The 20,693-nt window shown below is 52.1% G+C and overlaps 1 protein-coding gene across 6 annotated transcripts in view; it reads left to right on the top strand.

Annotated features, from left to right (window-relative positions):
- Positions 1-20,693, top strand: part of RGS6 (regulator of G protein signaling 6) — a 537,898-nt gene that overhangs the window by 511,592 nt on the left and 5,613 nt on the right. For 2 of the 6 annotated variants that reach the window (XM_045564556.1, XM_045564563.1), the window contains exon 17: positions 1,280-1,333. The exons of 3 other annotated variants lie outside the window; for them this stretch is intronic. In XM_045564556.1, coding sequence (XP_045420512.1) covers positions 1,280-1,333 — 54 coding nt within the window. Of the gene's footprint in view, positions 1-1,279; positions 1,334-13,206; positions 13,274-20,693 lie in introns of all 6 variants that reach the window. One more of the 6 variants, XM_045564597.1, reaches the window with a different exon arrangement.

The following is a 20,693-nucleotide window of genomic DNA, read 5'->3' as shown; positions in this document are numbered from 1 at the left end:
GCCCAGCCCAACCCTGTGGTGGTGTGTCGTTTGCGTTGTGTTTTCCTTCTGCAACCTCATATCTGCCTCTGGCTGCTGGCTGAGCTGATGGGGCGGGGTGGCTGCCAAGGAAGCCCCCCAACCTCATCCACACGACAGATGGCTGCCTTCGGCCTGCCCTCTGCTTTCGGCACGTCCTGCAGACCCACAGACACCTGGCTGCCTCCTCGGCTCCCTGATTTCAGTTACTTGCCGCGTGTATGTGTGTGTCCATGTGAGTGTGTGCGCTCTCGGAATTTCCCACCCTCGGGCTCAGGACCTGGAACACGGCTCCAGGATAAATTCTCCTGGGACCCCTGCAGGTGGGAAATGTGGGGCAAGGTCAGGAGCACACTTCCCCTCTCTTTCTCGGGTGGCAGAGGTGAGCTAGGCCTGGGAGAATGTGTGAGGCCTTCGCCCCCCTTACCCCTGCTGAGAGTTCCCCGGGAGCTTCCTGAGCCTCCCCTAGCCTGGCATGAGTACACCTTGGAAGGTGTCACCTGCCTGGATCATGAGAGAGCATTTTCTGTTCAGAACAATCCCCACGTTATTGTCTTCGGAGGCTGAAGACCCTTTGTCACTGCAGAGGACATGGTAGACCCTCCTTTCTCTAAGGATGCAGAACGAGGGTCATTAGGAAGTCACTGAAGTTAGCAAACTTTCTGGCTGCCCCTGGGCAGGGAAATCTCAAGAGAGAAAACAGTCCTAACCAGACTCCCAGAGGAGTGGGTGACTTCACCTCCCCCTGTGGCCACTTCCTGCCGTCCCATCAGCATCCCCCCCACACCCCCCGACACCCCGCCGGCCCTCAGAGCTAGTCTGTTCTGTGTCGCCCCTTGGAGCCCCCAGATGGCCGCCTGGGGACTCATGGCCACAACTGCCAGGGCTCCTGCCTATGGGCATGGCCAGGTGGAAGCGGTCAGCAAGGGGCTCAGACCCGCGGCTGTGATCGGGGGGCAAAGCAGTGGCGGCTCCTCGCCCAAGCCCTGCGGCACTTGGTGGCCCCTTGAGAAGCAACCCGCCCCTCTGCCCGCTGCTCACGGAGGCAGCACCACCTCGCCTGGGCTTCTGTCTTCTGTCTCTCCCGTCCACTCTGCCAACAGCGCTGGCTGCTTCTCTTTTCCCATTTTTCGCCCCATTTTGCTTTTGTTTTTGTTCTTCTTTAGCTGCGGCTGCTGATGTTTGGAAACCACGTGTAAGCTGAAGATATTTTTTTTTCTGTATTTTTCTCCCTACCTTTTTTTTTTTTTCCCCCCTAAAGCCAGAAAGTGAGCAAGGTCGTAGAACTTCCCTAGAAAAATTCACTCGCAGTGTGGTAAGTTCAGTCGGTTTTCTTCCCTCAATGTTTCTTTTGCTTTTGGGTTTTTTCTTTCTTTCTTGTTTTATTTACTTATTTATTTATTTTTTGATTGTCGTTTCCTTTGGGGTGGGAGGGAGTCCAGTGCTTTCCCCTCCACTCAGCCCTTTTCTTTTGCGAGTGTCTGCAGCTTCCCTTCTAGGGCGAATTTGCAAACGAGCGAGCGGCTCCCTCTGCAGAAGGTGCACACTCGATGGCCCAGCCCCGGGCCTGGGCACTCGATCTTCTGTCCAGGGCTTTGAGGAGGAAGGACCCTGCTGCCCTCGGGGCTGCGCGGTTTGTGCATCTTCTGCGGCAGCCCGGGGAGAAGGCCATCGAACTAGGCCATGAAATAAATTGGCTGAGAAGCATAACTCATCCTAAAAACAAAACAAAACAAAACAAAAAAGCCAAATTTCCCTCTGTGAACTCTGGCAGTCGCACCGGTGCGGGTCGCGAGCTGTGTTGCTGTGTCGCGGCTTTTGCTGTGTGCGGAAGGCGGCCGTGCTGCATGGGTTCTGGCGGCCTGGCCTAGCTGGCGTGCCTTAGTCGCCTCTGCATGAGTCCCTGTGTCCCGCCCAGCCCCCGTCAGCCTCATGCGCATAGCGTGACAGGGAGGAGAGGGCAGGAGCTGAGTCCCAGCGGTGTCCCCGGAGCTCCCCAGCGGTAGGGTCTCACCAAGTTCCTGAGGAAAGACAGGCTGCGGGTCCCTTCAGGTTCTCCGTTCTTGGAGGCGAGTGGCTCTGCCCCACGCACACCCCCTTAGAGAGCGGTAGGGCCCACGGTGGCACAGGGAGACCCCCGGTAACGCGCGAGAGCAGGGAATGAGTGGTCCTTCCCTGCGGGCACATGGTGGAGACGCCCTGCTGTGGTCCCCGGGACAGCACAGAACTGTCTCCTCTTTCCGTGCTGGTCTCTGTGACGTGAGCGGAGAGCTGGGGGCGCAGGCGGTGCTCGATCCGCTCACGCGCTGACTCCGCACGAGCAGGCGCAGAGTTCACGGCCCGCCTGCCCTGTGACATCCAGCCAGAGGGAGCCTAGGTGGCAGCCGGCGGGCAGGGGTCGCACACAGGGAGCTGGCCGCGTTTCCCTTCTCCAAGGGGGGAGCCCATTGATGCTGACTTGTTTTTTTGTTTTTGTTTTTGTTTTTTTGGTTTTTGTTTTGTTTTTGCCTCTGTGGAAGGGGAAAGTCCTTGTAAAACTTGACAGCTGTATGATTAGCATCCTTATGTCATCCTTCTGACACAAATTCTAAGAATCCTGGGTTGAAAGCAACCTAGTCATTTACCTGCCAGAGCTGGATGCATTTTAAGTGCATTTAAACATTATTTTGAATTCACTAGGTGTAGACATGGCAATAACTCCAGTAGGTGGCAGTTAAAATAGCGGTACACATCCTTTTCTTCTTTGGTCTTCCCTCTCTGTGGCTTTTCCTCGTAAGAAATCAGAACAGGCCGAATGCGAGGCCTGCTGGTCCCGTGTCTGACTCCGTGGCCGGTGTGCCGTGGCCATGTGGCTTCACACACCAAGAAGGTGCCACAGGCTGTCAGAAGCAAGGCCTGTGGGAACTCCTCCACCCAACAATGGCCCGACAGAAAGTGGGGGCATCCCATCTCTCTCTCTCTCTTCTGAGGCCCAGCTGCTCTGTGGGAGCAGGATGTTTAGAGATTTTATTGACAGGCCGAGAGGACAGGTTCCTCCGGTGCAAACCATAGGGAAGCAGAGATTTGACAGCCCCACGGAGGCTCCTCAGGGTGACGTGCAGGCAGAAGGTGTGAGAGGAAGCCTGGCACTTGGACAAAATGGCCCAGTATCTTCAGGCTGCTTTTCGTGAAAAGTGGGTCTCAGGAAAGGCAAGAATGGTCTCTGTGAAGCTCCATGAGGAGCGTTCATTGATTTCCCTTCATCTCAGAAGTGGCATAGGCGTGGTGGTTCTCCAAGGTCTATTGACGGAGCTTTTGGAGCCGGAAAGCCCCAGACACTGACCGCCCCCCCTCGCCCCCCCAGGATGTGAAGTGTGCACATGGGAGAACTTTCGGAGATGTTTTCAGGGCAGACTGAAGGAGAAAATTACCCCAAACTCCTGAGGGTATGGACAAAAGGCCCAAACTTTTAAAAAAATACCTAAATTCCTAAATTCCGTGCTGCTCCTTTATGAACAGGAGACTCTCATGAATGGTGCAGTCAGAATTTTTGGTTCCAGTGCTACAGATGGATGTCCACTGATCCAGCCCTGCTCCTTGTGCTCTTGGGGTAAAGCCACGTCCCCACAAGATGTGACTAAGTTTGGGGATACGGCCCATGGCTGTAGAACAGTACTGGCTCTCAGATTACGTAAGGCTGGAACCCAAGAATTTGGTGTCAACAGCCCAGTGTTCTAATCAAACAGAGCTAACCACCCAACCAATGTGCCCTCCAATTTGATATCCGGTCTCTGAATATTATATACATAAAGTGTTTGGTTTCTCTAAGAGAAGATCTACATGAATGCTTCATTGGCTACGTACTGCAGGCCATAAAACTAAAGGAAGGGCCAGTTCAAGAGCATTCCCATGTGGCTGGGAGACATGGGTAACAAGACCACCCACACCATGGGGCTAATAACGGAAAAAAGGGAAGTGAAGCTAGGCAGCTCACTTTCTTATCTTGGTAAAGGAGGAGCATTTGGAGAAAGCAAATTGTTTTTCCCATTCTCAAGGTGTGCTTTGACATGGAGGGATTGTCCATGGAAAGCCAAAGATGCCCCCTTTTACACGAGATCCTAATGAGTAGTTTACTGTGGCTCAGGGAAGCTTCTAGGCCCATCCTAGTTTGGGTGCAGAGGGACCTGGCACTCCCTAATCAACAGAGGCCGCGCTGTGTGAACTTCGCCTTCCAGTGGAAGTTTCATTCCAAGTCACTCAGGACTTGAATATAATAGCAAGTGTCTGGGAATGCTGTGCCAAGTGTCACATTATTTGGCAAACTGGAACCACAGAGCCTGTCTAAAATCCTGCTTATTTGACAGGGAAGGCCCAGGTTCAGAACCAAATATGACTAAATAAAGTCCATGGCAGAGCACAACTAGCCCATAATGTGCCTTTATTCAAAATAGAAAATAGGACTCTGGTGGGCCCAGCCCCAAAGATGCCCCTCTGGCCAAGGCAAACACAGGCTGGATTTCGGCCCCGACGTGACCCTGAGCCACCCCTGTACAGTGAATGAATAACCCACACTGCTGTACGTGGTGGCCCTTGTCCGAGGAGCCTCAGTTTCAGAGGAGCTGTAACACATAGCAGCTTCTCCAGGGGCCCTCCAGACATGGCCACGGGCCAAAGGAGCTGGAGCCTGTTTCTCCCTAGTCTTGCTCACTGGGAAGCTGCCTTGCACGGTGGCTGTAAAGTAGGAAAACCACAGTAGGAAACATCTGGCTAGTCATTGTTGGTTCCACCTCTTCTTCTGATTCTTTCGTAGAAAGTCCCAGACGTTACTGATCAGGGAGAGGAGGCGGCTTCTCTAACTAAACGCCGTTTCCTGGTGCTCCCGGCCAGGCTGCCAGTCTCTGCCGTCTTCCTGGTTTTGTGGTTGACAGATGACAGTGGGGGCACCAGGGTGCCCAGAGCTGAGAGGCTCGTCCCCGCCTTGCAGGTGTGCTCGTTCCTTCAGATTCTACAGGGTCTCCCACAAACGGGTGAGAGCCCCCCCAGGGCCTAACTCGGACGTTGAGGACCAGGAAGACGCTTGGGAGGGGGGCGAGGGGAAGCCAAGGGCCTCAGCCAAGCCACAACAGCAGCGCTGTGACTTTCCCTTTTGGGATGGTGGCAGGAGGAGAAGCTGGAGGAAGTCCCCTGCTCCTTGTGTACAGTTCATGGACGAAGCCACAGAGGGTGATGGCACACCCGTCAGGAGAAATGGCAGCCGTGAGTGAGGCCAGCGTCAGGTTCCCTGGGCACCTCTCCTCAGCTGCCTCCCGACAGCCTCGCCAGCTCCAGCCTGGGCTCCTAAGGTGGGACACAGGGTTGCTGGTGCCTGAGCAGGCTCTGGAGGCCGCGGAGGAGAGGGGAGGTGAGGCCCGGGCGTTCATCCACCTCCTAAGAGAACATTGCAGTTTAGCTTTGCCAAGGTGCTCCTTGCAATTGTGGCAGGGAGGGCCGGAAGCGGAGGGAGCCTCGGCACGTGACAAGTGCATCTCGGTGGCAGGCTTTCCTGTCCTGCCTGCCAAGGAATGCAGCAGGCAAGTCAGATGGAGAGCGGGAAGCTCTGCAAGCCAGCTGCCACCCACCCTCCCTCACCCCCTCCCTCCCTCCCTCCCTCCCTCCCCAGCCAGAAGCCAGGGAAAAGCTAATGAGAGCCAAGAAGTCAACAGCTCCCCTCCCGCTTCCAGACAGCCCTGCAGGAGGAAGCCCCAGCTCCAGCCTGGGTGCTGACCGGAAGTGGGGGGCTGAGGCTCCTGGCAGGGGAGGAAGGGGGCAGACAACCAGGCCAACCCAGCAGCAGAGCTCCTTCCCTGGGGGTGGTTTTCTCCTCCTCCTGGGCACGGGGACAGCCATGCACCTGGTGGAATGAGTTCCTAATACCCAGACTCCGCAGATCCCCAGAGGGCTTTGACCTCCGCTGAAAATATCTTTCCCGGCCTCCAGCATCTTTACAAGGGTTCATTTTGATTGCAGACAGTCCTTAGAGCCCCTTAGGACCACTGGGTCACAGACAGTAGTGCCAGCCTCTCCCATCTCAGGGCACTGAGATCCTGCGGTAGTGAAACCCTGGCCCCGGCTAGAGATGGAGGGAGACTTCCGTAATAGTATTTGGGAGAGAAACCAGGACAATCTGCCTCTCTTGAGCAGCAAGGACATCTCCTGGGACTCCGAAACACCTCAGCAGCCCCCACGCAGAGTGGCTCCTACTTCCGGCCTCAGCTTGCTAGCTGTGTGACTTCAGGCAAATCACTAGCCCTCTCTGGGCCCTGGTTTCCTCCTCTGTATAATGACATGGACTAGATCATCTCTATGGTCCCTTCCAGCTGGAAGTGTTCTGTGGGGCTGTACTTCTCTCTATCCTGACACTGCTGAGCTCTGTGAATCATCCCTTAGAATCAGAGAGGAGCTGCCTTCTGCCCAATTGGCTACCTGATTTGGAAGTGTCCGCCAGCCTTTGAGGCTGGGAAATAAACCAGTTGAGGTGGGTGTATTTACAACCCGGGACAGGTGCCGGCAGGAGAACTGAGTGTCCGGGCTCTCCACACCTGCGCGCAGGCCCCTCTGTTGCTCAGGGCTCATTCCTACAGTGGGAGCAGCTGCGGGCACGGGGTGCTCACCGAGACCAGGGAGAGGGACCTCCACCCTGTGGCCTGGACGGTTCTGCAGCCCCTGTGTTGCCTTCTGGATGCCCAGCTGTGTGTGTCAGGAGGGGGGCTGACCAGGTCAGCTGGGCAGAAGGGTGGGCACCAGGGTGGTGCTGCCACATCATCACCTGCATTGTGGCGTCCCAGGGGCCCCGTGGGCACAGGAAGATATGAAAGGTGAGCACTCGAGAATCTCAGCATCACTCTGCTCTCACCTGCTGCCAGACTTTCTGGTTCCCTAGGGAACCCTGGGCCAGCTCGTCACTGTCCTCTTTTAGAGACAGGAAAGAAGGGTATGAAAGACAGTGTTAACCTGGTTACAGTCCGTGGTTAAGTCCTTGCTTAAGTCTCCTCTGGTCTCTGCCCTTCTCTCTTTACCTTGGCTCCATGTGAAATTAGAAAAAGCATATTTACTATTCTAGTTTTGTATCTGGAAAACAAAAATGTAAAAATATATTTTTATAGACAAACTATAAAATGTAAAACAACAGCATCAGCATGGCTGGTGGGATACAGAGAAGACACGGTGACAAAGTGATTCTCCGTGGCAAGCATGGGGGGATCTTTCCAAAACTCTGGGGAGGGGTGAGATTTTTATTTATCAAAAATGGCCGGAGATTGGTTGTCGTTTTTGAGACACCAGGCCCCAGACCCTTGCATTTCTCTTGGAAGGAGGAACCCCCAGCTGTTGCAGCTGATGGTTCAACCTGTCAGCCGAAAGCAGCCACAAGACCCTCCCCGCCCAGCGCCCGCTCAGAGAGAAAGCCCAGCGGTGGTGATTCAGCCTCCGGACACATGGGGCGAGCGGGGCTCTGCGGGGCAGCTGCTGCCCGCCTCCCCTGCCGGCCTTCCTCGCCCCTTCTCAGGCCCTGTCCTGCCTTCCCCAGACCCCAGTGTGCCAGGCAGTCAAGTGAAAATCAAACTCCGCCGAGGCAGAAAGGCACAGCTGTGTGTTTACAGCCACCAATTCCGATCCAAATCGCCTACCCTGCCAGTCTCCTGTGAGGCAGGCTGGGGCAATCGCGAGTGTGTGCCAGGTGGGATCTATTTCAGGAGGTGGCCTGCAGCCCTGTGCCATGGCGTTGCCTTCCTCCCACCCCACGCAGGAGAGACATCCTTCTAGAAAGGTGCTGTCACTGTAGAAGTGGCTGATGGGGGTGTGGAGTGTCAGCCTGCTCTGTGTCACTTATGCCAAGGGACAGACAGGATGCCCACCTCTGCAGAGGACAGACCTGCCTCATTCCCTGTCAGGGGAGCAGCGACCCCACAGCAGAAGGGGCCAGAGAGAGAAGTGTCCAATGGCAGCACCTAGGAAGGGGACAATGCTGCCAATGTCAAGGTCAAGGAGAGGAGACCCAACTCTGCCTGTTGTCCGAACTATAGAGTTCAAGGGGCAGTCATAGAACTTAAGGTCTAAGGAACTCAAAGGCCAAGAACTAAGACCCCCATGGAGTCCCCCCAAAACAAGCTCCTGGTGAAGCAACTAGGGACACTTCCCCTCTTTAAAGCAGCTAATGAGTCTCCCTGGGTTGAGTGGAGTCAGGAAGGCACGGCGTTGTGGAAGGAGGGCAGCTGCGTGTGCGTGGGGAGGAGCAATCTGTAAGATGATGCTCGAAGCAGCACGGCTGCATGAAACACTGCAGGGGAGCTCAGGAGAGCTCAGAGCAGTGGCACTTCCAGTTTTGTGATGTTTGTCTGATGGCCAGTGAGAAAAAGACCCTTGGGTGTGTGCTTGGTGGCTCCCCACTGGGTGGGAAGGTGAGACAGGGTAGGGGTCTATAGCCACCCCGGCGGTGGTTCTTCCACGCTCCATCGTCATGGTCAAATCCTGACCGCCTGAGCAACAGCACCTTGGCCCCAAATGGGAATGGTTCTCGCTGTTGTGATATTGTATTTGGCGAGAACTGTCCATGCCCCCGTGCAGTCTGGCTGAGTATAGGATGGTGACCGTAATAACTACACCCCCTGCTCCAGGAGATATTTGTCTGTGACCTGTTAGTACTGCAATGGAGTTGAAAGTAATGTTTTCTCCTGCCCCCTCCACTTCCCTCTGTTTGCCCAAATATAGGCAAAGCGAGTGTATCCAGTGTCTCAGTGGCTGGTGAGGGGGGAACTAATCGTCTGTCAGCTGGAAAGGCAGTCTCTGGTCGTGGGCCAGAACGGTCCAGCCATGGCCCATCCAACATCCTTTTTGATGACTTGGATGAAGAGACAAACATGCCAACCACATTCAGAGATCCAAACCTGCAAAGTATTGCTCATTTGGCAGATAATGGAACTGTATTTGCAAATCATCTCCTTCCACTGGACTGAGGGGTCAAAAACAATTACATAAAATTTTACCAGATAATATTTACGTTTTTAAAAAATTCAACTTTCATAACTATAGGATTGTATTTGTTGCCTTTACTATAACTCAAAGTGAAAAAAATTCTGGGCTTGTAGTTGACTGCAAGCTTAATATAAGCAAAAGCAGGATGCAGTCACTTAAAACCAGGCGGTTTTAGGCTATGATAACAAAAGTGGACTGGTCAGAGAAGAGAGGTTTTGTGTTGCTCTAGAGTAAGTCTTGGTTCTAAGCCCCAACATTTTATCAGGAAAATTCGGAAGAAAATGACTAGGGAGAGAAAGGGACTCTGGAAGCCATGTCAGAAGAAACTGGAGGGAAGACGGCCAGTCGCCAGCAGGCTTGATGGCCATCGTGAAATCTGTTTGCGTTTGTCTTCCAGAGTGAGTAGACATTTCTGGATTGCTCCAGAGGGCAAAACTAGAACAAATGGCTACAAAATATGGGGAATGTCACTCTACTAAAAATATTCTAACAGTAGCCACTACCCAACAACGAACTATGTCACCCCAAGGAGCAGTGAGCTCCCTGGCAAACCGTTTAGAAGCCGAATGGCCAGGGACATTGTAGAGTAGCTTTCTGCACTGGATCCCCTGGCCTCTTGCAACTGGGATGCCGTGCCGCATTAAATGTTTCTTACATGGATCTTACTGCATTCCATTCTGTGGTTTGCAAATGAGTCGTGGAAAAGGAGAATGGATTATATGAAGGGAGTTCCCTGAGATTAGAGGAGAGGAATCCAAAGGATTCAGATTAGACTCTGCCTTGTGGGAGAAAATGCCAGATCATGGCACACTCAAAGCTAGGGTGACTGTCAAGAAGTGGAATTACTGCCCTTCACATGTCATTCTTGCCTGTTTTGTTGTTGTTGTTGCTGTTGTTGGTTTGGTTTGGTTTGGTTTGGGTTTTCTTGTTTTGTTTTTTTGTCATTTGCTGCTGTAGCAGCTGAGCTTTGGACAATAGGGCTGTCTCCCCTGAATGCCTAAAACGAGGTCAGCAAGTGGAGGACACAGGTCCCCGTTGGCACAGGAGGCTGGCGGCTGGAGTGCAGAGGCTGAGCACAGCCAGGAATGGCCATGTGCCTGGGCCCTGGGTTGGAGAAAGCTTAGCCTGTCTTAGTTCCCATCCAGAAAGTGTATTTTTTGAAAGGAAAAAAGATAGTAAAGCCACTTGCCTCTTACCCAATGCCAGTTGCAGATTCCGGGTGGGCAAGCTGATACCAAAATCGTCTCAGCCTGGCCAAGAGCAGGGCACGCCCCCAGAGACCTCAGACGGAGGAGAAACTGCCCTGCTAGGCTCCTCTCCTCTGAGCCCTGCCTGGGACTCATCCTCAGCCCCACCCAGGGGAAGGGAAGGGCCTCCATGTCACATGCTTTCCAGCTGTCCTAAGAACCAACCCAAGTGCAGATGACATTCCCTCCTCTCTGGGCTTCACCAGGGCTGCTTTCAACTCATCGTGGGATTGTATAATTATGGTGATTACAGCTTGTGGCTCTTTTCCTCTCTTCATCTTTTGCTTTCAAATTCTTTGAGGCCTCTCATTAAACATGGCGATCATGGTAAAGTCAGCAAAGTTTTAATAAGACACTTTTAAAGCTAAAGAAAGCCCAGTCAGACTTGATTGTTACTGTGTTCTCTCAGACATTCCTTTAAAACTGTTAGGCACAATGGTAAGAGGCAGGGGAGAGGCAGGATCAGGGATCCCGGGCACCTATACTCACTCACAGGGCTGGAGGGCCAGTCTACACCATGCCCTGGCCTCCCTCGCTTGCACCAGGAGCGTGGTGCATCTGTACCCCCATGCCCAGTAGGAAAAGACAGACTGTCAACAAGGACAGAAAGCCCGGCCTTAGCATCAGAGCAGATCACGTTGGGAAATAGAGATGGAGCATCCAATACAAAACTCAACCCATCTTCTAATCTGCAGCAAAAGTAGTGGGGAAATTCTGATGGGTTCTCTGTCCTGGATGGTGCTGGAAGGTTCTGGGGCATTCATAATTCTGCATATTAAATATGTAAAGCAGTCAACCGTTAGCATTCATGAGTGATCACGATCTGGTGGTCACATACTTGGTGAAGGTTTCCTGGGTGATGACACAGCTTTGGATCTCATTATCTGCTAGCCCTCGATCATGGCTTTCTTGAATGGTTATCATATCTGTAGGACATCATGAGAAGGACCACCAAGAAGGAATGTGGGCTGGTTGGTGGCCTCCAGAGCCCCTTGACCTGCTGTTCAGCAGGTCCGTCCAGGTTTGATGTCAGGGTCCCTTCACTTCCATGTGCCCCAGGGATTGCAGAGACACCTGCACAGTGAGGTGCATCTTGCTCCAGCAGGGGTGTGTTTTGGGGAGGCCCCTGATTGGTCCCTTGTGACTTCGGCAGCTTCTCTAAGCCTCAGTTTCCTCATCCATAAAAGGGAGATAAGAGTAAATGATTAATTGGGAAAAAAATACATAAAGCTCTTCGCACACTGTTTACAGTGCATGTGCTTAACAGGTATAGCTCTTAGTATTATTTTCATCATTATGATGCTATTTGCAGCCCATGCTTAGCTCTGTACTTATTACCTTATTTAATTTCCAACAATAGTCTGCCAGCTAGGGATCATTACATTTATTTTGCAGTTGAGGGTGGGTTAGTGGGTATCTCCTTTATGACAGTGTATGCAAAGTGCATTTATTACAGTGACTGGCTCATGGTAAATACTCAGTAAAGGTAGCTGTTATTATTGGCTTCTTTTTAAAGTCAACTCAGAGAGGTAGTTTCTCTGTTTTCCCTGGTAGTGGAGGAGCTGTGGTGCCCAGCAGGCCAGCTCCGGCTCTGTGGTCGATTTCTTTTTTTTTTTTTTGAGACAGAGTCTCACTTTGTTGCCCGGGCTAGAGTGAGTGCTGTGGCATCAGCCTAGTTCACAGCAACCTCAAACTCCTGGGCTCAAGTGATCCTACTGCCTCAGCCTCCCGAGTAGCTGGGACTACAGGCATGCACCACCATGCCTAGCTAATTTTTTCTATATATATTTTTAGTTGTCCAGATAATTTTTATTTCCATTTCTTTTTTAGTAGACGAGGTCTCGCTCAGGCTGGTCTCGAACTCCTGACCTCGAGCCATCCACCCGCCTCGGCCTCCCAGAGGGCTAGGATTACAGGCGTGAGCCACGCGCCCAGCTGTGGTCGATTTCTTGAAGCCCCCAAGCACTTCCCAGGAAGCTGTGGGCGATGGGGGGCTTGTCAGCCTGTGAGGTGCCAGAAGGCAGGCAGAGCCACTGGTCAAACACTATATATGTTGGCAGGATCTGCCATTTGGTCCCGTGTGCAGGCTCAGGACCCTGAGATGCCTCCTGCTACAAGACACAGATGAAAACTGGTTCTGCCCACCATAAGAGCATGAAATCCAGTACTCCCAATGCAGCCCTCTGCGTGACCGAAGCCTCATGCCCACAAACACTCACTTCCCAGCTGCCTGTGTGCCTGGGGCCGCCCTGAGCAATACAACCTCAACAAGTCCCATTGCTCCCTCTGCCAGATAAACACAGGTTTCTCTTTTTAAACCACTTATCCCAAGGTGAGGTTATTGGAGAAGTCAGAAGCAAGTGGCAGGGGATGCTCTGAAATCCCCCGATAAACCAGCCCCCTGTGGCGGGTGCTCCTACTGCTTGTAGCACCCCCAGAAACAGTGGAGAGGCCGTTTGCACTGACACGAATGGATGGCTTTCTCATGGGGAGAATTCCGTTTTTATATATGTATTTTAAGGTAAATCCTTTAAGTTTGTATTAGTATTTGTAGTATTAGTGTCAAAGATTGGCACCGTAGGAGCTGATATAAAACTCTACAGCCAATTATGCGATGGCTTATGCACCTTGCATGTGATGCTTCTGTGAGTGCATGTGAACGTGCATGTGAACATGTGCACAGGTGTATACACACGTGCACAGGTATATACACACGTGCACAGGTGTATACACAGGTGCATGTGCCGCCTGCCTGGTGTGCGCCTCCGTGTTTGGTGTATGGTGCGTGTGTAACCATATGCTGTGGACCTGCACGCGCCTGTGCTGCATGGATTGCATGCCCACCGCAGCTGTGTGCATGTCTGGGCAGGGGCTCCTCTAAAGCCACAGGTCTTCACAGTTTCAGCTGGATAAGTTATTCTTCACTTCCCTTCCTAAAAACACAATTGCCTAGTGCTGCTGGCGCAGAGTCAGAATGGCCGCTGCATTTCCCCCCCGAGGTGGCTTCCTTCCAGCAGTGGGTGAGTGATCCCGGCGTCTGCACACTCTCTAACCTCTGGGCTCCTTCTGCACAGAAGGCGTCCCCACATCCGAAAGAGATGGGCTGTTTGTCCGTGGCCTCGTCTCTGCCCACCACTCCCATTCTCATTCTAGGGACGGTCAGCGGCACCCATTTCTTGGTGTCCCCAGTTTTTTGCACATTTTTTGCACCCAGAGTTTTTCCTTACTAATAAGCAAGATGCTGAGGGATCCAGAAATGATGCTGTGATGAGTCCCTTGTCCTAGAGGCAGTGTACAAATGACATCCTTAATAACACTGATCCAGGAACTCGCTTCTCCTGGTTCCCTAGCAGACCAAGACAGGGCGCTTTTAAATCCAGTAGCAGCATCCTTAGGCTTCATCTCCTGGCTAAAGATTTCATCACCTTTCCTCCATGGGCACAGGGCCAAGTCGTGCAGGAATCTTAGAAATCTCACATTTCCACGTACTAGACCACCAGGGGAGAAGGACGCTGGGAAACACTGACCATCCACTGTCCCATGGGGACCAGAAACATCTCAGCTACATGTGAAAAGAATGTGTAGGAAAGTAAGAAGGTTCTCTTTGGCTAGGAATCCCAGCAACCCAAGTTTCTATCCCAACATTTCTCGAAAATTCTGCTGCACTTTTGCAGGTTAGGAATCCATGCCTGATAAATGCCTGCTGAATTGCACTCCAGGCAGTAGGGAGAAAAGAGAAGTGAGCTGGCCCTCTTTGTGTCCGCATTCAAGCGGACATGGACATTCACTGAAGTGCTGAGCTTTTTAGGGGGTGTGGGGGTTAGCAAGTTGACGGTGCCTTCTAGGCTCTATCTAGGCAGCCGGCTTAACCAGGGACCCCAACCAGTGTACGTGCTTTGAGTGAACACATGTACAGGAGATGACAAATGCCCTTAGGAGGATGGAGTTACAGTCCCCACAGGTCCTGGGGAAAGTCACATACTGCCAAGCAGGTGACTTTCTCTTGCTGCTTCATGCACAATATCAAGTTACTGAACTGCAGCTATACTCTCCCCGTAGTCAAAGTCAAAGGTTATTTGAACTTCCTAGTTAGAAAAAAGTAGCATCAAGTTGTTGCCTATAGCAACACAGCCGTGTCACTGTTTCCTTGAGTCTTTCAGCCTTTGCCTAATTTGGAATGAACCAGAGCTTAGATGCTAAAGTATGTTTGGGAAGAAGGAGGAGGAGGAGGAGAGGAAGAGGCAGGCATCAAGTGAGCCACGGGAAGGCATGCTACTGAGGGGTCTTGCAAGCAGAATGACCCCCTGCACTCCACTCCTGAGGCCATGAACAATTTCCTGCAAGCTCAGTGTAGGAAGAGCAACAGGGTTCAGTTGGATGAGAGGAAGGAGAGAGGAGAGATCTGCTATAAAAAGCGGGCATTTCCACTGCATCGGGATAAAGAGTAGCAGAGAGAATGGAAATGCACAACTTGGGAAGGAGACCAGGGAGTCTGTGCCTGGCATTCTAATGCCAACGTAGGGCTCAGCTGCTGAGGCTGGTCTCGCCTGGTGTCCCCACCTGCTTCCAGATTTGTCCCTGCACAGCTGGGGGGCCATGAGGAGGGTTCCCCATCACTCACCAAAACTGGCAGGGAGAAGTCGGCCTTAGCGAAGAGTGATGAGCATGGTAAGGATAGAGGTCAGAGGTGCCAGGAACAGCGCTAGGGAGGGCTCCCCCAGCCTGGCTGGACACTTGGCCTAGAATGATTTGAAATGAGGTTGGTTCTAATTGGAGTGAGGCACCCCTGCCTGTCCCACCTTTGAAAGGTAAACATCACACCTGCTTCTGTCCTCCCTGGGACAGTTGCCATGTGTGTTTCCAGAGGCATCGGCACCAACAACACAGGGCCACAAACAGAATGGTGGCTTCACCCGGCCTGACCTGAAGTCCACACACACCAAGCCGTGGCGACCTGCACCCTAGCTCAGTGCGGTACCCAAAGGCTCCTTTTGCCAGGCTTGTCCGCCAGAGGACGGCCCCTGCCCTCTCTCAGGATCCCAAATGGGGTGAGGGGAGGCAGCTTAGCAGAGGAGAAACTCCTGGGATGCGCTCACGCGTGCTCAAGACCTGAAGCTGCTTCCTCCCAGGGGTTGAGAAAATCAGCCTGCGTTGTCCAGAGAGGTTGCCCAGTGTGGGTGGGCCTGGCGGTGTCCTTAGTCCCTGAGCACCGTTCCCATCTGCCTCCTTCCTTGCAAGTGACGGTCATATGCAAAGTAGAAAGTGTGTGGATCACCAGGGCCGACCCGCTCGGCCCTGCCACTGACCAGCCACGTGCTCTCAGGCAAGTTACTCAGGCTCTGTGGGAGTCTGTTTCCTCACCCGTTTGGTGGGTTTATGGGAATTCCTAACTGGCGGGGACATTATGGACATTAGGGCAAGCATTTATGAAATGCCTAGTGGGCTTGACACAGTGGCTGCTCAATGGTCAATCAACGGAGAGCTGTCAGTAGCTGTCCTTGGCAGTCGACTGTGTCCCTGGTCACAGGACTCTCCCATCAAGGTCCAGGCTGTTTGAAGACAAGGGCCCTGGAGATGGGAGGGTACATGCGATGTTGACGCCACTCTGTTGAACAGGAATAAGAAATTCAAACCTGGCCGGGCGTGGTGGCTCACGCCTGTAATCCTAGCACTCTGGGAGGCCAAGGCGGGTGGATCGCTCGAGGTCAGGAGTTCGACACCAGCCTGAGCGAGACCCTGTCTCTACTAAAAATAGAAATAAAAATTATCTGGACAACTAAAAATATATATCGAAAAAATTAGCCAGGCATGGTGGCGCATGCCTGTAGTCCCAGCTACTCGGGAGGCTGAGGCAGTAGGATCGCTTAAGCCCAGGAGTTTGAGGTTGCTGTGAGCTAGGCTGACACCACGGCACTCACTCTAGCCCGGGCAACAAAGCGAGACTCTGTCTCAAAAATAAAAAAAAAAGGAAATTCAAACCGAAAAGCCCTGGGAGATCAGGGGATAGGTTGGGCCTTTTATATTTAATCCAGATAGATATTTAACAAAAATGTTAAATAAAATTTTTAGAAGCACTAGTAGTAGTTGCCAATACAGGGTAGAGTAAGGTGCCTGAACCTGCTAATGGTTTCATGACATTTTGTGGGAACTGCATTCAGGTAGATTCCATATCCATGGCAAAACCTGGGTGTTTACACCACTGTCCATAAGACGGTGGCTCTTTCAAAAGAATCTATTATTTTATTTTGATCATATTCCTTTTTTTTTTTTTTTATTTTGAGACAGAGTCTCGCTCTGTCGCCCAGGCTAGAGTGCCGTGGTGTCATCATAGCTCACTGCAGCCTCACACTCCTGGGCCGAGCAATCCTCCCGCCTCAGCCTCCCGAGTAGCTGGGACTTGTAGTCACCATGCCCGGCTAATTTTTCTAATGTTTGTAGAGATGGGGTCTCACTTTAGCTCAGGCTCAGATTCCTTATATTTTTAATAGGTCTAGGTGTAATTACACATGAGTGTACTGTGTCTTAGTTCTTCAGCCAGTAAACAACTTTTTTTTCTTAATTCACTTTTTACCTGTTCCTTGATTTTTTTAAATTCCGATGTTGTTTTATGTTTGTGGTATATCTTCTCATAAAAACAGCTGAAAAAAGAGAATATTTTAAAACCACATAAAATGCCCTGACGTTTCTGAGAGCTCAGAAAGCGTGGCAAGGACCTGGGAGTGACACAGGCCCCAGGAACGGACCTGCCGCAGGCCCCTGCCCTGCCCACCGTGGAAGGGTGAGAAGGCCGGGGACGGCCCCCGCCTGCCTGTGCCGGGTTGGCCAGCTCTGCCACGGACGACCGTGTGTAATCTCTAATTTTTCCATTTCCTCTGCCCCACCTTGCTTCACAAAGCTGAATGGAGGGGGATAAGAGAAAGAGAATTGAAAAGTGTTTTGAAAGTATTCTATGTAATGTATGGATTTTCCTAACATCCCCTGCCAGAGTTGCTCAGACCCTTTAACCATCCCAAGCAGACGGCTCTCTCTTTCCCCCTAATTTTAAACATCACTGAGAAAGGAGGTGCCATGGAATTCCATGTACTCCCTTTTAAAATCATTTGTTTTGCTTTGTTCCATGGAGAAGGGGCACAAAGGGGCGACAACCCGCAGAGCGTCACCCGAGGCAGTGAGACAGGTCCTTGGTCTCCCCCCCTGCAGAGCCCAAGCATAGCCCCTACCTTTCCACCTGGCTCTTGGGCGCCTCTCCCCACCCCACCCCCAGGCCTGTTAGTCCACCACATGTCCTTTATGAACTTAAGTGTCACCCACTCATAGGTGACCTTCAAGCTGCTTCAGGACAGCACATCTCTGGGGCCTCCCACTTCTTACCTTTGCCTCCCAGGTCACTTGGTGAGCCCTGTTCGGCAAAACACCATTTTTCTTTAGCAAGGATGAAAAATGCCGGCATGTCGCACCAAAGGGATCAGTTTGGGTTGGTGGGGGCTAGAAATAGTGTTCCAAATTAGTTCTGTTGCAAGCCCAGTTCCCCTAGCCGAGGAATCCGGGTTTCTCCCGTCCTGGAGGGGGAAGCCCCCAGCCTCTCCAAAGGCCGAGCAGCTGCGGAGGAATAGGAGATGGGAGACTCCAAGGCAGGGGATATGTGATAGCTGGGTTTTTTTTTTTTTTTTTAAATCATTTTTCTGTTTCTTTTGAGGTATAATTATATACAGTAAAATGGACAGATCTGAAGGTTCAGTGAATTTGACAAGTGTATGCACCCATGTAACCTGTGTCCCAGCACCCTAGAAAGTTCCCTCTTACACCTTTCCAATCAGTTTCATCCCTCTTCCTGGGGGCAACCATGGTTGATTCCTTTCCCCGTAATAGCCTGGAGTTTGACCTGGTGGACTAGAGATCTGTAACTTTGGTCTTATGTCACCTGGGCAAATCAGCAAGAGAATCTCATCAGCAGCTTAGATGTCCCTACTCCCTTTAGCGTTGAAAAGGGCCCTCCTTGGACCCCCAGTGCTTGGCTCTGCTGCCCCCAACATGCCATCTGACCCCCAGGGCTACTCTCTGGGCCTCAGCCCTCTTCCCAGCCAAAGAATTTAGCATCAGTCTCCCAGGTAAGTGGCAAAAGCTCGCGGTAACCCAGATAGTGCATGCTTTGTTGATTAATATCTGGAAGTGCAATGCACAGAGCCACAGCATGTCAAGCAGCATGTTGATTTTTCTTAAAGTACTGCACAAAAGGGAGCTATTCCTTTTGTGCGTTTCCTTTCAGAAACAAAGGATTCTATGACCACCTTCTTCCAGGCTTCTAGCCATCAAGATGGCCGCAGAGCTGACATGATTAATCAGAGCGGAGGGTGGGAGTTGAATGTGTGGGTGTTTGTGAACCCAGCACTGAGCCCACGGTCCATGAAATTGAAGGACCCGAAATTCTACTGGATTACACTTTGCCAAATGTCTTGAAGGTGAAAATCGCTTTGTCTGTCTGCAAAGCTCTGGTGTCCCTGGAATGTACCTTCTGCAGCTCGGTTCTTAATCACTGTATATTTTTTCACTTGGACAAAGGCTGCCTGCTAATAGCATTTTCAACCAGCCTCAGCTGCTTTGCTCAGCTACGCCAAGGCCTCAGGCTGAGCTGGCTGCAGTTTCCTGGCACCATGATTCGTTCCCAACTGACCAGCACTGAGGAGGAACATCACACATTCACACCCTGAAAAAACTGCTTCCTCCGTAACTATGCAAATGCCAGGCACTGGCAGAATTACCACTCCCCTCCCTGAGCAGTTCCTTCAGGATCCCCCAAACTGGAGGCAGGGATGACAGCACAAAGGAAGGAGGACGGAGCCCTAGAGGGTGCGGGGAGCTCTCCTCTCTCTGGGCAGAGCAACCAAGTGCTTCCAGCAAGCCCACAGGGGCATATGCTTTGGGGCAGCTCATCTCTGAACATAGGTAGCCTCTGCTATCAGATTTCACTTTGATCACTGAAAACTGGAGGCGCCTGAGCTCTTCAGAAGGGAGGCAGCTGCTGAGCAAGTGTGATTGCAGGATTTCTTCCCCAAAGCCCTGGGCCAGGCAACCTAGCCATGCCTGCATCCTGCATGATTAACCGCCTTCTAGCTTGCGCCTGCCCTCGCTCGCCCGGGAGGTCGCCGGGTAGCGGGTAGATTGCAGCTGGGCTGAGCTGCCTCCCAGCCGACCTGAACCCGCGTGACCTCCATCTTTAGCAGCAAAACTGGCATTTGGTAAATGCGGGAGTGGGGAGAGGGAGACAAAAATGCCAAGCAGCACCACCTGGATTGCTGAGAGGCTGGGAACAGTCCCAGGGGTGGCCCCTGGGTGGGTCAGCTGCACCCCGCCACCCTGAAGACCTGGGAAATGAAAGCAGTTGGGCAGAGCGGCAGTGACAGGCTGGCCACAGGTCCTTGGCGTCAGAGCTGTGAGGCTGAGCTCCAGGGTCTAGGCAGGAAGAGATTAATTAGCACCTCCAAGCCCAGCCTAGCGGGTTCTATAGGAGTGGGAGGGGTTAGGGTGGGAGAGCCTCAGGGCCAAATTCACCTGAAACAAATAGACAGAGGTGTAATCCTCCAGAATAGCATCTCCAGCCTCCCTCAACCCACAGCCCCTCTCCAGCCAAAATGACCTTGCGAATGATGCTATGAGGGTTTGGGCAACTGGTAAACCTCACCTTCTTTGTCTCTGGGCTTTTAACATACACATTGGCAACAGACTGTTATTCAGGAGCTTCAGAGATTTTTTTCCCCACATCCTCCAGCTAAATCAGAGCCTTAAACTCTGTGTATAGTAAACCCAGACCATACATATATGGCTACACAATGTGTAATCTGGGGCCCTGGTCGAGGAGGGATGGGAGGAGGGGAGGAGCGGGTGTTTGGCGTGTGGTTGCCACAGCAATAAGCAGCACCCAAGAGGAAAGCAGAATTCCTTCCCGCCTTTCATGAGGGCCGGGTGGGCATGGGTGACGGGGGTGGAGAGGTTTGTGAGAGCTCTCACGGCACCCAGCCGCCCCACATTGTCCCAGAGAGAACCCCACACGCACCCCTACACTTCCTGCCTTCAGGCCTGCACCGTGCAAGCCCATTCCCAGGTGACCCAACGGGATGACAAATGCCTCACGCACGTAAGAAAGGGCACCCAGGAGGGTACTGTGAAGTGTGTGCCGCAGAACCCAGCCGGGGGGAGTCCCTGAAGGTCAGCCTCTGCCTTCTGAGAGCTATTGTTGGGCCTAACCTACTCTAGACAAAGGAGTAGCCATCCTGTTTTAGTGATTTTCAAAGACCAGTGTTATAACCCTCTAGGATTTAAAATAAAAAAAAAAAATCTGATTAAAAAATCCTTAGGCTAGTATAAATGTATACTGCTGCAGGCTAAGGTTAGTGTATTTGAAGATTCAGATAAAGTTGCTGATGGGAAGATTTTGTGCCCGAG

Source organism: Lemur catta, chromosome 1 (genome assembly GCF_020740605.2).
Source record: "Lemur catta isolate mLemCat1 chromosome 1, mLemCat1.pri, whole genome shotgun sequence".
Lineage (NCBI taxonomy): Eukaryota > Metazoa > Chordata > Mammalia > Primates > Lemuridae > Lemur > Lemur catta.
The sequence above is the reverse complement of the archived record's forward strand: the minus strand, read 5'-3'. Positions and strand labels throughout refer to the sequence as shown.